General features: G+C 23.9%; 1 protein-coding gene across 1 annotated transcript in view; it reads left to right on the plus strand.

The window, feature by feature from the left end:
* Positions 1 to 13,942, plus strand: part of LOC112694411 (flocculation protein FLO11) — a 29,215-nt gene extending 15,273 nt beyond the window's left edge. The window contains exons 2-8 of the mRNA XM_025569860.1: positions 3,067 to 3,363; positions 4,772 to 5,074; positions 12,730 to 12,855; positions 12,915 to 13,124; positions 13,200 to 13,355; positions 13,417 to 13,500; positions 13,757 to 13,942. Coding sequence (XP_025425645.1) covers positions 3,166 to 3,363; positions 4,772 to 5,074; positions 12,730 to 12,855; positions 12,915 to 13,124; positions 13,200 to 13,355; positions 13,417 to 13,500; positions 13,757 to 13,825 — 1,146 coding nt within the window. The 5' untranslated portion in view covers positions 3,067 to 3,165 and the 3' untranslated portion in view covers positions 13,826 to 13,942. The remainder of the gene's footprint in view (positions 1 to 3,066; positions 3,364 to 4,771; positions 5,075 to 12,729; positions 12,856 to 12,914; positions 13,125 to 13,199; positions 13,356 to 13,416; positions 13,501 to 13,756) is intronic.
* Positions 13,943 to 15,039: the final 1,097 nt, after the last annotated feature.

Below are 15,039 nucleotides of genomic sequence, written 5' to 3' on the forward strand. Positions count from 1 at the left end.
TAACATTGAATACCCATAGTTGATTTTAGTGGTTTAAAGTCCAAGGTATAATACAATCGGAATTTGTGTTTTAGCTCTACGGTAAATTTTAATGACCCAACAGGTAGATATTATCAAATTATTAATTGCGATGATTGTAAATGAATCTCCGTTTTTCGTCTTTTATATAAACATATTTATGAAATGATGTATAAATAAATACTTAAGTTCTTAGTAAATTATGATATAGACATAATTAAACTGTTTTATACTTAGATATGATGAAAATTAGTAAAAATTAATATAAAAGTAATATATATAAGTAATATATCATTAAATACTTTTGATGTTATTAAAATGGTATTTGAACTTTAAATGGTTTATAGATACTGGTATGATGATAATAGTATTTTGAATCATTAATATGTGTGACACGTGTATAACATGATTGCTATACAGAGTGATTTTTGAAAACTTTGTGACTAACTTTGTAACAACTTTGTATTAAAATTATAATATAAATTAAGAATATTCTCAACTGCTGTAGAAATTATAAATATATATATATATATATATATATATAAAATAAAACTAATCGTACACACCTGTTATAATATAATGATCATAAACCGAAGTAAATATATTTTAACACATTGTTAAAATAAATGTATGAACATGATTTTATTAGTTATTAATTATTATAATTGTTAGTAACGTGTATAAAACTATAATTTATATTTTATCATTACCTAATAAATTAAAAATTAAATTTCTTTATGTGAAGATATTATTTTCCGTTAATAATGAATTTGTATAATATATTAAACGACGGTACAATTCATTTTTTAAAAGAAATATTTATGTATATAATATATATATATATATATATATATATATATATATATAAAATATAAATGTTGTTGATTTTTAAAAATGATATTGCTCTTAAAATGGGTTAAAATTGGGCTAAAACTTCATTTTTAATCATTTTAATTTTAGATATATTACTCGCGGTTTTATGTTTATGTGTTTTTAAAATCTGTGTTTACTTTTAAAGTAACATAGGTAGTGCTACACATTAAATACGTATCTATTTATCTGTTTCAAAAATGCCATGCTTACATTGTCGATATCACGGTTTATTGGGTTATATAAAAATTATACTTGATTTATTGGACACTAATAAATATATATATTCCTTATCTAATTAAATATATCATTAGCTTATTATGAGTTAAGTATGATATAGTTTTTCCTAATAATTTATTAACTAATCATGATAGATGTCTTCATTTCAAATAGAGAAAAAAATACTTTATTATTTATTCTTTCCAACTATAAAATAATTATTTTTATTATATTTCATGTTTTCATTTTTACATTAATTTTTAAAATTGTAATTTTTTGTGATAATATGCTTATTTTAATTTTTCATTATAATTAATTTTATATTATTTTAGATGTATAGAATATATTTAGAAAACAACAATATATTTTTTTATAGCCATCAGTATTTATTAAAAATAAAAACAAAATATATTTACAAAAAAAAATATTCTAGGGATATAAATGACATTATGAAAAGGGATGTAACATTTATCAGAATTATTCAATAATGCAGAAAATCCTGATAATAAAGTTAGGAATTTAAAAATTTTTATAACCTTGAATATAACAGATAATCTCAATATTATTTTCTATTTAATCTTGCATTGGGATGTAACACAGTAAAAATATAAATAGCTATAAATAAGGCTCGGAACTTTTGGCATTTACATATTTGGAAAGTGCATATTGAAATTCTGGTTCGATAAAAATTTGATATTGTACACATATTTCAAATGTAAAAAATGTTGTTGCATAATTTTGCATATTCTTCATTTTTTATAAGAATACGCATATTTTAGGTTTAAGAACTTTTATAACTTTTATATAGATATATCATATGTTTAATGAAACATTTTTTTTTTTTACAAATATATAATTCAACAAAATATATTAGATTTATGATAACCAAAATTTTAAATTTTATATCGTTTGAAAAAATAAATAAATTCATCAATGATTATTTTAGTATTGCTTCCAATGTACTTAATATATTGTAATAATATTATAATAATGGTAATGATGTTATAATTTCTATTTTACTGAAAAAATCGAAGTATTTATCTCCGATCGGCCCGTATTTATTTTTATCAAAATTTATCAAAACATTTTTATTGTACCATTATATAAAGTGTTAATTATCAGTATTTGTATACTAGACTAGAATATTAAAGGTTTGATGAAGATTGTATAACTTAATCTATAATCAAGCTATAATAAGCTTAATACGCTTAAGTTATACACTTGTAAAAAAGAAAAGCTTAATAATTCACAAGCGTGCAATGTTTATTATTATTTATTTTTTTAAATTTAATTTCAATTTATTTTCCCATGTACCTAATTTATGTAAATTGTATTTTATTCAATAAATTGCATATTTATGAATATTTTCCAAATTTTTACCCCACATTATGATGTTTTTTAACCCATATATATGCGCATATTGTTCCGAGCCTTGGTTGTAAAAATTGAATAGTTATTTTGTTGTAATTTATTGAACAATTGTTCCTAAAAGTTATTATATAGATAACATAGTATTTTACCTTTAATGTTATTTTTTTGGCTTATGTATGAGTGCTCACTTTACTTTGTTTTTATTATTATCGTTAAAATAGCTTTTTTGTTTTCGTACTCATTTCACTTTTTTTTTTTTACATTAAATTATATGTACGTATGATGAAATATTGCAATTTTATACCAATTATTTTATTCAAAAAAATATTTGATTTGACATAATACACTGCATTAAATTGTTTGTCAATGTATTGTTCTAAATATAATAAATATATTAATTTTAAATCGTTATTAACAGATAACTTGCTTGTTATGACTATTTGTTTTCATGGAAAAAATTTCCGTCGATAGTTATGGCATGCATAATGCCTATTTAGTAGATAAGATTTTATTGAATTTACATTTACAATGGAAGGGAGAAAATTATGTGATAACTAATTTTGATTTTTTTGTTGCTATTTATTACAGACTAGTCTATCTTTTGACATAGAAGTGGTGTGACTCATCGTAAGCTGTTTATCAAAAGAAAAACATTTAATTTCGATTTTTACGAATATTTAGCACAATATGGGAGCTAGACAAAGTAAAAGATCGGTAGATATATCTGCTGGAGCCACAAAAGCTGAAAAAGGTCCAGCGGGTGAACCTTTAGAAAATGGTACTATAACAACTGCTTCAACTGACGAAAAACAAGTGGTTGAAGTTACTGGGGGAACAGAAGAAACCCCTAAGTTGAATGGATCAACACCTCATGTAGACGAAAAGGTATTTTATTATTTTTAAATAATTAATTATGATTAATAATTTAATTATTAAATTATTAGTAATTAATATGATTAATAATTTTAATGTGTTTAAGTATGATTGATTTAAATTACGAGTAACTTAAAATGATTAGATAACTATAGAAATTTTAAATCAATGTTCCTCGATTTTGAATTGCATTATATTGGTTTTATTTTTTGTTATATAATATTAAAAACCTTCATATAACACATTATTTCAGTATAAGTTATAATAGAAAATATAATTATTTTACTTTTTATGTACTTTAAGTCTATGTTTATTTAAATTTATAAACATAAAAAATATTTAAAGAGATGGGTACAATTATTCAATTCAGTTTTGTTAGATGTATACTCTACTTTCCGAACACAATGCATATGATAAATATGCAGTATTAATAATTATTTCGTAACCTATGGTAATTTTAGAGTCATACTTTTCTTTAGCTTATTTAACTTGACCTAGAGTCCTAGACCTTTGATTTGCAGTTTTTATCTTGTTATGTTCTATAGTAAGTAAGAAGTAGTTTATTTTTGAACTATTAAATTAATTTATAATCTACATTGGTATTTTAATTATAATTAAAGATTTTATGTTATTTTTTTATAGTTCAAGTTAAAACAATCCATATGTATAGAATAACTGAATGATTTTGATGTTAAACAAAATTGTAAAGTATATATGTGTATGAATATAGAGCAATCAGTTACAGAACTTAACTCAAATTTATTTTAATTTTTTAAATAGGTATTTAATATGATCATAAATTCAAAATGAACCAATAATCGTATTTTGTAAAGTATAAATATTTATTATTGTTTGTTAAAAAAAAGAAAATAATTTCTAATTTTATGCTAGGAATTTATTTTTTAATCTCCTTTTAGAGGTGATTACTAATTTTTAATATAGTAATCATAAGAGAAGAGGGGTAAAGTAATATTTTGGTTTTTAACCCGATGTCTTAATTCTATATAATTAAGATCATCACTAGGGACCAAAACATTTTTATTTACATAGTTATTTTATTTATTAATTTTTCATTAAAAATAAATATCCATACCCTTTTTATAAATGATTGCTGATACTCAATGTAGCATTTATATAAAATAAAAGGGGTACAATAATATTTTGGTTAGAACCAGATATTTCAATTTTAATATTGTTGTAATTATCACTAAATAACCTTAACATGATAAATATTTGATGTTTGGTTGTGAATGTATCTTACATTTTATCAACATGTAGGACAAATATTTATTTGTATTTTTTATATTTAGTTAAATTATTTAAATTATTGAATAATATAGATTTAATGAAGATTATTTAATTTATTGATTTTAATTTTTTGTTAATAGTTTTTAAATTTATAATAAAAAACTATTTATAGGAAACTGGTGAATCAATACTACCTGCTAAGGACATTAAGGAACCCGCAAACTCGGAAGAAAAAACTGAAGTTGAGGTCCCAGCTTCTGAAGCTAATGGCGATTTAGATGTTACTGCTGATGAATCAATTAAAAGCCCTGCTGATGAATCAGCCACAACTGAGGTACAAGCATCTGCAGAAAAGAAGCGAAAGAAGAAGAAATCTTGGTCATTTAGAAGCATTAGTTTTTCAAAGAAAGACAAGCCTAAACCAGTAGTTAAGGAACAAGTTGCTACTGATGTAAAATCTGAAACTGTGCAAGAGGTAAGATTCAAACAGTAATAAATTTAATTAAATTTTATAACTTTATTTTCAATATTATTTAAAATGGTTGAAGTCTGTCAAATTTTAAAAATTAATTAGAAGATTAGAAAAAAAAAACTTTTGAAAAATAATATTATTTCCATTTAATTATATTTTTGAAGATACCAATTGCATTATATTAATTAATTAATTTCATAAATGTAATGAAATACTCCATTAGCATTTATTTATATTAATTGTTGAGTTTATAATAAATTTTCTATTTAATTATCTCATTACTTAATTTTAAATTTAAACTATAGGTCCTACCTTTTTTAAAGTTTGAATTAATGAATATTACATTTTCACTACTATGTGACAACTTAGCTAATATAATGTAGATCACTTTTTTTAATTAGTTTGGATTATTGTATGTACAATGGAATTATAATATAAACTTGACTTTTATATACAATATATTAAGCACTCTTATAAAACAGATTTTATTATTACATGCTGAAAAAGTTGTTAATAGATCTACCGATGAGTAATTATACTAACCTTTATTTAAAATATATTAATGAAGAATATTAAAAACTTAAACATTATAATTTTTTTATTAGTTCATTGTGTGCTAATTGATAGGCAATAACATAGTATTTTAAATCAGTTTTCGGCCTAGTCTGTGTTCTGTTCTAGTTTAGAATGCTCTGAATACATGTCGAATTTTTTTATGATTCTTAGCAAACAGAAGTGTGGTCACAAAAGCAATCGTGAAACCTTGAACCTAACATGGTAAAGGACGTTGACTCGTTTGAACACCCGATGTGTAATAAGCCTACATATTGGTTCCTCTTATATTATTACGTTCATGTTTTAATATAGGGGGGGGAGGGACCGCACTAGATCGCGCTCGTGTTAGATGTCACGAATTTTCAGTGTTATTATTTTTTGATTGTTGTTATCGGCGACGGAGAAGGCGAAGACAAAAAAATGGTTACTTCCAGGGGATTTATAATATGTACCACGTGCGATCAGGATTAATCATATTTTTCCTTATTAAAAACAGACAATAGCCGTCATAAAATTGTTAGCGTAAACAATAATAGTCAAAACGCACCTCTTTGATGATATTGAAGTATTTTGTTAAAGAGCATACGTGAATATAATTTTTAAGATTTTTCTTCTAACAATACGTAAACACGACTTTTGTCTATAAGAAACTATGATTAATAAATAATTGCATTTTTGCGTGTTTACTTTTTGAAATACTCTTTATCGGTAAACCACACCTTGTGATATGAATTCCAAATAATTTCGGTTGTTTGAAATCTATCAGTTAGTGATTCTGATTGAAAAATTGTTGATAAATTATATGGTTAAAAAAGGGATTTAACATGTATTCAACAAATGTGCTAATAATAAGTAATTTAATATTTTTCTATTGTAAGAATTAAACAAAAAAGACTCCTAGTGTGGAGTGGATGTTGAAAGTAATGGCTCCCTCTTAACTTAAATTGTGGCTTCATAAAAAGACCCTTTTACTAAATTTGTAAATGAACTCTTGATTATATCTGTCCTTTGGGTGTTTTCATAAGAAGTTTAGACGTCACGGGGGAAGATTTAGCTGACTCAAATTTTCTTTATCATAAATTTAAACCTAGTATGCGTAGATTTTAAATGTAAATATAGGTTATTTTAAAAAATAAAATTATTTACAATATATATATAATAAAAAAATTTAATTTTATGGAACTCATTTATTTTATTTAAATTGTCGAAAAAGAAAAAAATTAGTTATTTTTAAAGTTATTATTTATTATTATTTTAAAGTAATCAAACATTCAAATGATATTTTACTTATTTTATCAATAGTCTTAGTGTACAATATATAACTAGTTGAATTATCCAGACGAGTCCTGTAGATATTTTCTTGTTTTCGATTTGAGCAATTTGCTAATCCTAAACATAAAAATTTTAGGATGAAAAAATGTGTATAATATAATAATATATAATATAATTCTAATAATATTTATTTTATTGATTTATACTAAGTATATTAATATATATATATATATATCAATTGGCAATCATTAAAATCAATATACTAAACAAAATAAAATATTTCTTAAGTAACCAAATTGTGAAATAATTACGCATCCAACCTTAAACTGTTTTGGCCATAAAAAATGTGATTTTCGAAAAATCCTTTCATTTTGTAGGTACGAGTAAGAGAAACCACTATGTCAAATTTCAAGTTCAAACGTTTTGTTGCTTTTGAGTTGTAACGATTAGTGAGAAAGTTAGAGATATTTGAATTGTATGTATAGATTATTTAATCAGATTTAATATATTATGGTAATATTGTAATATACAATGTATATGAATTATATAAAAAAAAATACCGAAAAATAAATTTTAGATTAAAAATTATTATTATATATTATTGTTTTTAGTTTAGATTAAATGTACATATTATTAATATTACTTAAGAATATTTTTATTTTTTAATGTATAGTTTTCTTTAAATTTTGTTAAATATTTTCCGAACCAAAGTGAAGAGGGTTCATTTTCTACCAATGCTTTAAAATACTTAAACGCTTAGCAACCCACTAGTGTTAATTTATCTTATCTCATAACATAAAAAACATAGTATAAATAAAATAGAAATTGGAATCAATTGAGTAATAAATAGTTTTTATGATTGAAAAATAAAAATGTCTTCACATTTAAAAAGTAAAAAACTCCATGAGAATAAAATATTTACCGATAGCAAGTACTTTAGCCAAAAATAAAAAACGCTGTGTAGAGAATATCTATACATACATAGTCTGGGAGGGTTTAGAAAACGAGACGCGCACGATCGATCGCCAGGCCCGTCGCGACGCCCCGGTACCCATGGTAACACGGCAGTGGTTCATGCTGTAGCTTTTTTATATATATATATATAATATAAACCGGCTGTACAAAAATTGAATGTATCCACAGTTATATGTAACCAAATTTTTCCGGTTTTGTTTTCATATTATATCATCCACCCTCGGGCTGACCGTATCAATTAAATTTAAATTACACGAGTTTTTATACGTGTTACGAGAATGAGAAGTGAGAAAGAGGCGATTGAATACTTTACCAAACGACACCACTTGCTTGAACAAAATGAAGACTTCTTGAGTAGTATCAACTGTGTTTTTTTTAACCTTATTCAAAAAATAAAAATAATTCCAAAAGTAGTCTGTTGAATATATTTTATTTAAGATATAAACAATTTAAAATAACAATATTAAGATTTTTGTTGAAAATATCTGAAAACGGATTTTTCGTGGGAGACAAGAATTAAATGGGTCACTAAAGCCGATATAAATTTTCTTTATAATCTATATCTTATTTTTAGTATCCTTACTATTATTCTATCATATATTTGAAATTCAGTGATTGCAATTATAGTTGTTATGTGTATTTCTATGGATTTTCTACTATTTATATTTATAATACTATATTTTATATGGTTCTTAATTTGTATGAATCTTAGCTCATGCCAATTGTTTATGAAATCGAAAACATTGTATGATTACCTTTGATTTATTATATCTAATATATTTTAAACTATGAATATTAAATATAAATTAATGAAACTTAAATCAATAATTTAACTTTAGTATTTAACACTATAGCTGCTATGGAATAGCACATAAGTGTTTTGTTTTATAATTTGTCACTGAACAATATAGATATTTAAATATAGCTTTAGTTTAATTTCGTGAAACAATATAGTAATTATTTTTATCGTTCTTCGGTAACTTAACAATCTTTGGAATTTTCCGTTATCTATGTGTGGTGCGCGTGTATGTATATACGAATAAAAAGATAATTTAGATTATATAATATTTATAGTGTAATTATTGAGAAATAAAATGCATACGTTATTTATAGTACTAAGCAAAATAATGTAATGCAATTAAATATTTCTTTAAATCATATTCTTTATTACAAAATGATATATATTAATTATATATAAATTAATAAATCAGAAATGATTTATTAATACATAGGTATAAAACAGAAATGATAATTACTTAAGAAATGTCATTACTTAATTTACTTAATAATTTAACTATTCTACGTTTATATAGTTTAATTGAGGTTTAGTTCATGGATGTTTTTTGATTAAAATTCATAAAATGCATATCATCTAAAAATTCTCAAATGATGGTTAATATTTATCTCTAAATATGTTATTAAATATTCTAAATATTTATTATAAACTTGACAAATCTGATTTAATTTATTATTTTAGTTAAGTACTCAAAGATTTAATTACAGCATAATATGTTATAAGTTCTTATAGTTAACATTTTTATTATAACGAATATTTATTGTTTTTATTTTTCTCTATACCCTATGTGGGTGAATCTTTTTATTTTATCGAACGCATGCATATTTAATTAACTTAACTTAAATAAACTTCAAATCAATAGTTTTTTTTTTTTTAGTTTTAATTTTAATAAATTTATATAAATCTATAAGTTTTTCCGAAAAGTATAAAAATAAAAAATGTTGTGGGACTATTTATTTTATATTAATATTTATTTATTTAATGTTCTTGTATTTACAAAAATTATTTTCTAAGACAAATTAAAATAATTGAAAATTTCTATTTTATATATTTTACTATGGCGTTGGTATGATAAAAAAGAATATTTTATTAATTGGATATGTTTGTTTTTACATTTTGTTTTATTTAAAATATTTATATTAGAAGTAAATCAATGTTATTCGAAACGTGTTCCATAAATTAGCAGTTTTATAGAAAAAACCAGTTAAAATGAAACAACATCCGTATTCTTTAAGTATTGGGGTCAACCTTTCGGGTTTGATGAAAACAATAAAGCTAACAGTAAAGTCGAAAAATTGCGTCCTTCAGAAACTTAAAGAACAAAAGCGGAAGGCGCATTATTCATTTTCCCCTTTAACTGATAGACCGATGTACACAATATTGTGGCATTGTGATGCTTTGTCGTGTCTTCAACCGGTTTATGTATCGGGGTGCATTGAACCATGTGGTTTTTCGATAAAGACCTAACAGCTACCAACAGTTGTGGCAATATTTTTTACACTTACTAACTTATATACATGGACTATCACTGCTACCACTATTCAAATCGCGTCAAACTGAGGAATGATAGGGACTTGCTGTCTCCGCTCTTTCTTCAATTATGTTTTTGAACTCTAGTTTTAATATTATATTAATTTTAATTAATGTAAAATTCTTTAAGATACGTGAGATAAATGTGTTCTTAATTTTGTAAAGTATACTAAATAATAGGATAAAAAAATAAGAATAAAAAAACAATAGGAAGTTGAATTCACATAAGCTATCCTAGGGTAATGTTCTTCATATCATGAGAAAAGTTACATTTTACTCAGTGAACAAAAAACAAATAGTCATATTGTACATTTGAACTTTTTTTTTTTAAATAACGAAATGTATTTAATAATGAGGTTATCCGTTGATAAATTGATGTTGCCGTATGAGATTATTTTCCCCTATGTGTATACTTAATGCACCCAACCTATTCATCAATTCTGTAGTCTTTGTCTCGTAAAGTCGAGTGTGCTATTTTTGATTCTTCTCAATGGTGTTCAATTTATCAAAAATTCAAATAAATGTTTTGTTGGGTATCAGTGTACTTGCTAAATAAAAATTAAATATAACCAGAAATTGTACGTATCATGGATTTCTAACCATTTTTAAATCATGCGAAGGTACAAAACGTACATAATCTTTAACCTATGAGTATATAATTTAACAATAAAAGTTTATATCAATATAATCCTGAGAAAAAAATTGTTAAAATACTTCATAAATGTCTTTTTTTAAATAATTTTTTTCACTATCTAAGATATCTTTGTAATCAATTAATTTCAGGACATAGATAATTTATAAATACTTAAACGAAAACAAGTAATAAGTTAATAGTACAAATAACATTTTATACAAATAAATATTATATTTGTTTCTAAGTTCTAAGCTAGACATCGCGTCATAAATCTATTACTACGATTTTTTTGCATACTGCTGTTACTATTGGTTGAGACTATGTATTTGAATACTTTTAAAAATTTGACACAATCTTAAACATTCATTAAATTTTGTATCTTAATATTGTTCGAGGAATGGAATAGAAACCATGATTTTCTACTCTGTCTATTGCACCTACAGAATTATGAAAATTGATGTGTTATGTTTATATTTTTAAGTAAAATTAATGCACATTTATGTATGGTATATACGATTTGTTTAGAAATTTGAAATTTTAATTATCGTTTTATAATTACATGTTGGTTTAGATGAATTAATAACTATTATGATTTAGGCGTATATTATATTATTAAAGGTATGTATTATTAATTTTTAACCCATATTACACTGTTTCATAATTAGCTCGAAAACTATTTTTGTTTGGTACTCACCAACTTTTTGTCGACACTTTAATGACATTATTGGTATTAAATTGCTATTAAAACAATAATCTTGTATATAGTCTTATTTATATATCCACTGTAATTAAATCAAAATATTTTTATTTATTTTTTATATTTGATCTTTCTACGTGCTAGTTATAGGATTCTTTATTTAAATTTTATTTCGTCGTAGTTCATCACGGTTGATCATCTTTATTCAAGGATAATTTTCGAGTGTCGTCCTCGTTACAATTTATGCAACCTTAATAGTATGTTGCGTATAGAAACTGTAAGCGTATCCGAAAATCGCGGAAGCGTATCGGAAAACGATATTAAATCAGAAAAACAAATTGTAAACAATATGTTTCATCGTCATGTTCCCCTCCCTCCTAATTTGCGTTCCTTTAGAACATATAAACCTATAAATATGATGTTAATTAACGTTATAGCAAATAGTATCTGATCGGCTCAAGCTTTTGTCGTGTTGTACGTATATCGTTGATTTTTATGACTGAGTGATTTTCATCTACGCCGTTGCCATGTCGTTTAGTGATTTAAAAGTGTTATCAGAGGTATAATAAAAACATAACTTTTCCTAAAAATTACTATTACTTAAAAAAATCTTTAAAATTTAACCTTATATTTTATTCTAAAAATAATTATGTAAATATAACAAAGACATTTAAAGTCTTATTTATCCTTACAATGATTTGAAATTTAAAATTAAATACTAAACTTTAATATAATTATATTTATTTTGAATTTATAATACTTCTAAATCCATTAAAAAAAAATATTTTTGAGGCTATTTTTAGAGATGTATGTTTCATTGATATTTGTTACTCAATTTATTTCTTTGTTCAGCTGTATGTACATTTTTGCTTTCTACAAATGTATTTAACAGCCCTTAACGAGTATATAATAGATGTTTTAAATATCTTTATTATTTATAGTGGTCTAATTGATTGGTTGGTTCCCGTAGGGGCAAAGTGATTAATAGAAGAATCTTTTTAGTTGTTGACCTCTCTTTGGTATAAGACTTCTAGTTTATTGTCATTATTAATTGACCATAATTCGATCATTGTATGGATGGAAGTAACATTTATTCTCCAATGAACATTGAATTATTATTAACCACTTTGATCTTGCCCATATAAAAAAAAATAATAACAATGGACAGCTGTAAAATTATCATCAATTAATATTTCCAGGTGGCCGAAGAAGAAACAGTGAAAGAAGAAGCCAAAACAGAATCTGAAGCTACTGTTGAAGTTTCAAAAATTACTGAATCACCTTCCGCAGTGGTTGAAGTTAAAGAATCTGTTGCTGAATTAAATGTAATAATAGTGACTGTTCAATATTAAAATAAATTTAATTCACATATTTTTAATTTCAGACCACAAATGTAACTGAAATTCCACCTCCATTACCTAGTAGTCCTCCTCCAGTAGAAAGTCCTGCTGTTGTACCAACACCAACCATTGTTGAAACTCCTGCTCCAGTTCAACCTATAGAACCTGAAGTTACACAGGCTGAACCTGAAGTTACCCAAGTCAAACCTGAAGTTATACAAGCTGAACCTGAGGTCACTCCAGCTGAACAAGAGGTAAAATGAATAGTTCTGATATTTAAATGTATTAAATACAAAATTTACCTTATTCTAAATTGATGAACATTTTAGGATGAGACAGTTGGTGGTGGAGAAGGTTTAGCTGAACCTCCTGAAGGTCTAAACACATCTGACATTGAAAAAGAAACTGAAGTACCTTTGGTTAATGGTAATCATGTGGAAGAGGACAAACCTGAGCCTATACAAAAAGAAACTTCCTCTCCTGATGTAATTATATTTGCTGATGTAATTATTGAAAATAATTTAATTTAAATATGAAATAATTTAGGTCAACTATATATCTGAAAAAATTGAAGCAATCAAGATTGCTAATGCAGCTGATATTAGTTTAGAGACCAATGAAGTTTCAAATGTAAGTTATTTTCAACGTATTTTGATTTAATTTATATTCCCATGAATTGATAATCCAATAATGTTTGACTTGATTAAATTATTTGTGTATTATGGATTTTCACTATTTATATGACTTTCTTATTTAATTATTTATTAAACTGTTTTTAATAGTATTTGTTGAAACTCAGAATAATTCGTTATAATTGTATTTCTTTAATATTATAGTTTTGACCATGCATTTCTAATAATTTAAATAATAATTTATTTTTTCCCAGAATTCATATGAAGTAAATGGAGGTTCTGATGCAATAGCAGTTACAAATGGTGATAGTGGATCCGATTAATTAGTGGTCTACTTTTATTATTTTCTTTATTCACTAAATTTATCGTTGACGTCAGTTATCGAAAACTAAATTAATGTTATTTATCTACTACTTTACGTGAAAAGAAAATTTTTATTTTATAATCCTTTTTTTTTTTATAATTTAAAGAAGAAAAAAATACACATTCCCATTATAATTATCATAAATTTATGCATTTCTCCTTTCAAATTATTTTTATACTTAATTTTTGTAAACTGAAGAAAAAAACAACTTTCTGCAACAAAATACTTTTTTGTACTATTGTTTTTAATCTGCTGTTTATAAATATAAATATTTTTTTTATTATTTATTATTGTATTAGATTTTATACTTAAAAAATAATAATAATATTAGATGGATATGAAATAGATAAGTCGTTATTTTATGATTGACTTACAATCTTTTTTTTAACACATATGCTCTTTTGATAAGGAAATGAAACGCTCAACTTTTTTACAACACATTCCTGGACCAATTTTAGTTTTTGAATAATTATTTTCTTTTACTTACCTTCTGTGTTTATATATACAGAAAAGTCATTTGAACAAATTTTCTTTTCTATAAGTACATTTTTATACATATATATATCAACTTTTCTTTTTAGCCTTTTAATGTATTTATTTTAATTTTAAAATATTTATAAACCGTTAAGAAGAAATTCTGTTATTTTTATTTTAATCCCAAATTAAAGATTTAGTATTAATATTAAAAAAGAAATAAATTGTTGTGAGTTTTAATTAAAATCTAATATTTTTTGTATGAGGCACTAATGCTTCATCATTTGTGTAACAAATATCGCGTACACATTCCCACTCACATAACATCTTCCAAAGGCGATACATGCTGTATATTAATTTATAATGTCTTATATTTTTAATAATTTTACTATAAGTGTATAGTTACTTCCATAAAATTTATAGTAAGTGTATTATTTTTTTATTTTATTATTATTTTTATTTTTTTCTTTTAATAAAGTCCTTTTTTTTTCTTTTTTTTTTAAGTTTTAAACCGTTTGTACTTTTATAAATCATACAATATAGAAGTAGATAAAAATGGCTTGTCAAGACAATGTTTTGGTGCATATTTATATATATATTATTATTATTATTTATCAAATTAATCTTAACAATTTTTGATTGCTGCTGAAAATTAAGCATTGTTGTTTTTAGCTCAAACTTTTTCGATTTATGTAAAAA

This window comes from Sipha flava, unplaced genomic scaffold (assembly GCF_003268045.1).
Source record: "Sipha flava isolate LNK unplaced genomic scaffold, YSA_version1 129_pilon_pilon, whole genome shotgun sequence".
NCBI classification, from domain to species: domain Eukaryota; kingdom Metazoa; phylum Arthropoda; class Insecta; order Hemiptera; family Aphididae; genus Sipha; species Sipha flava.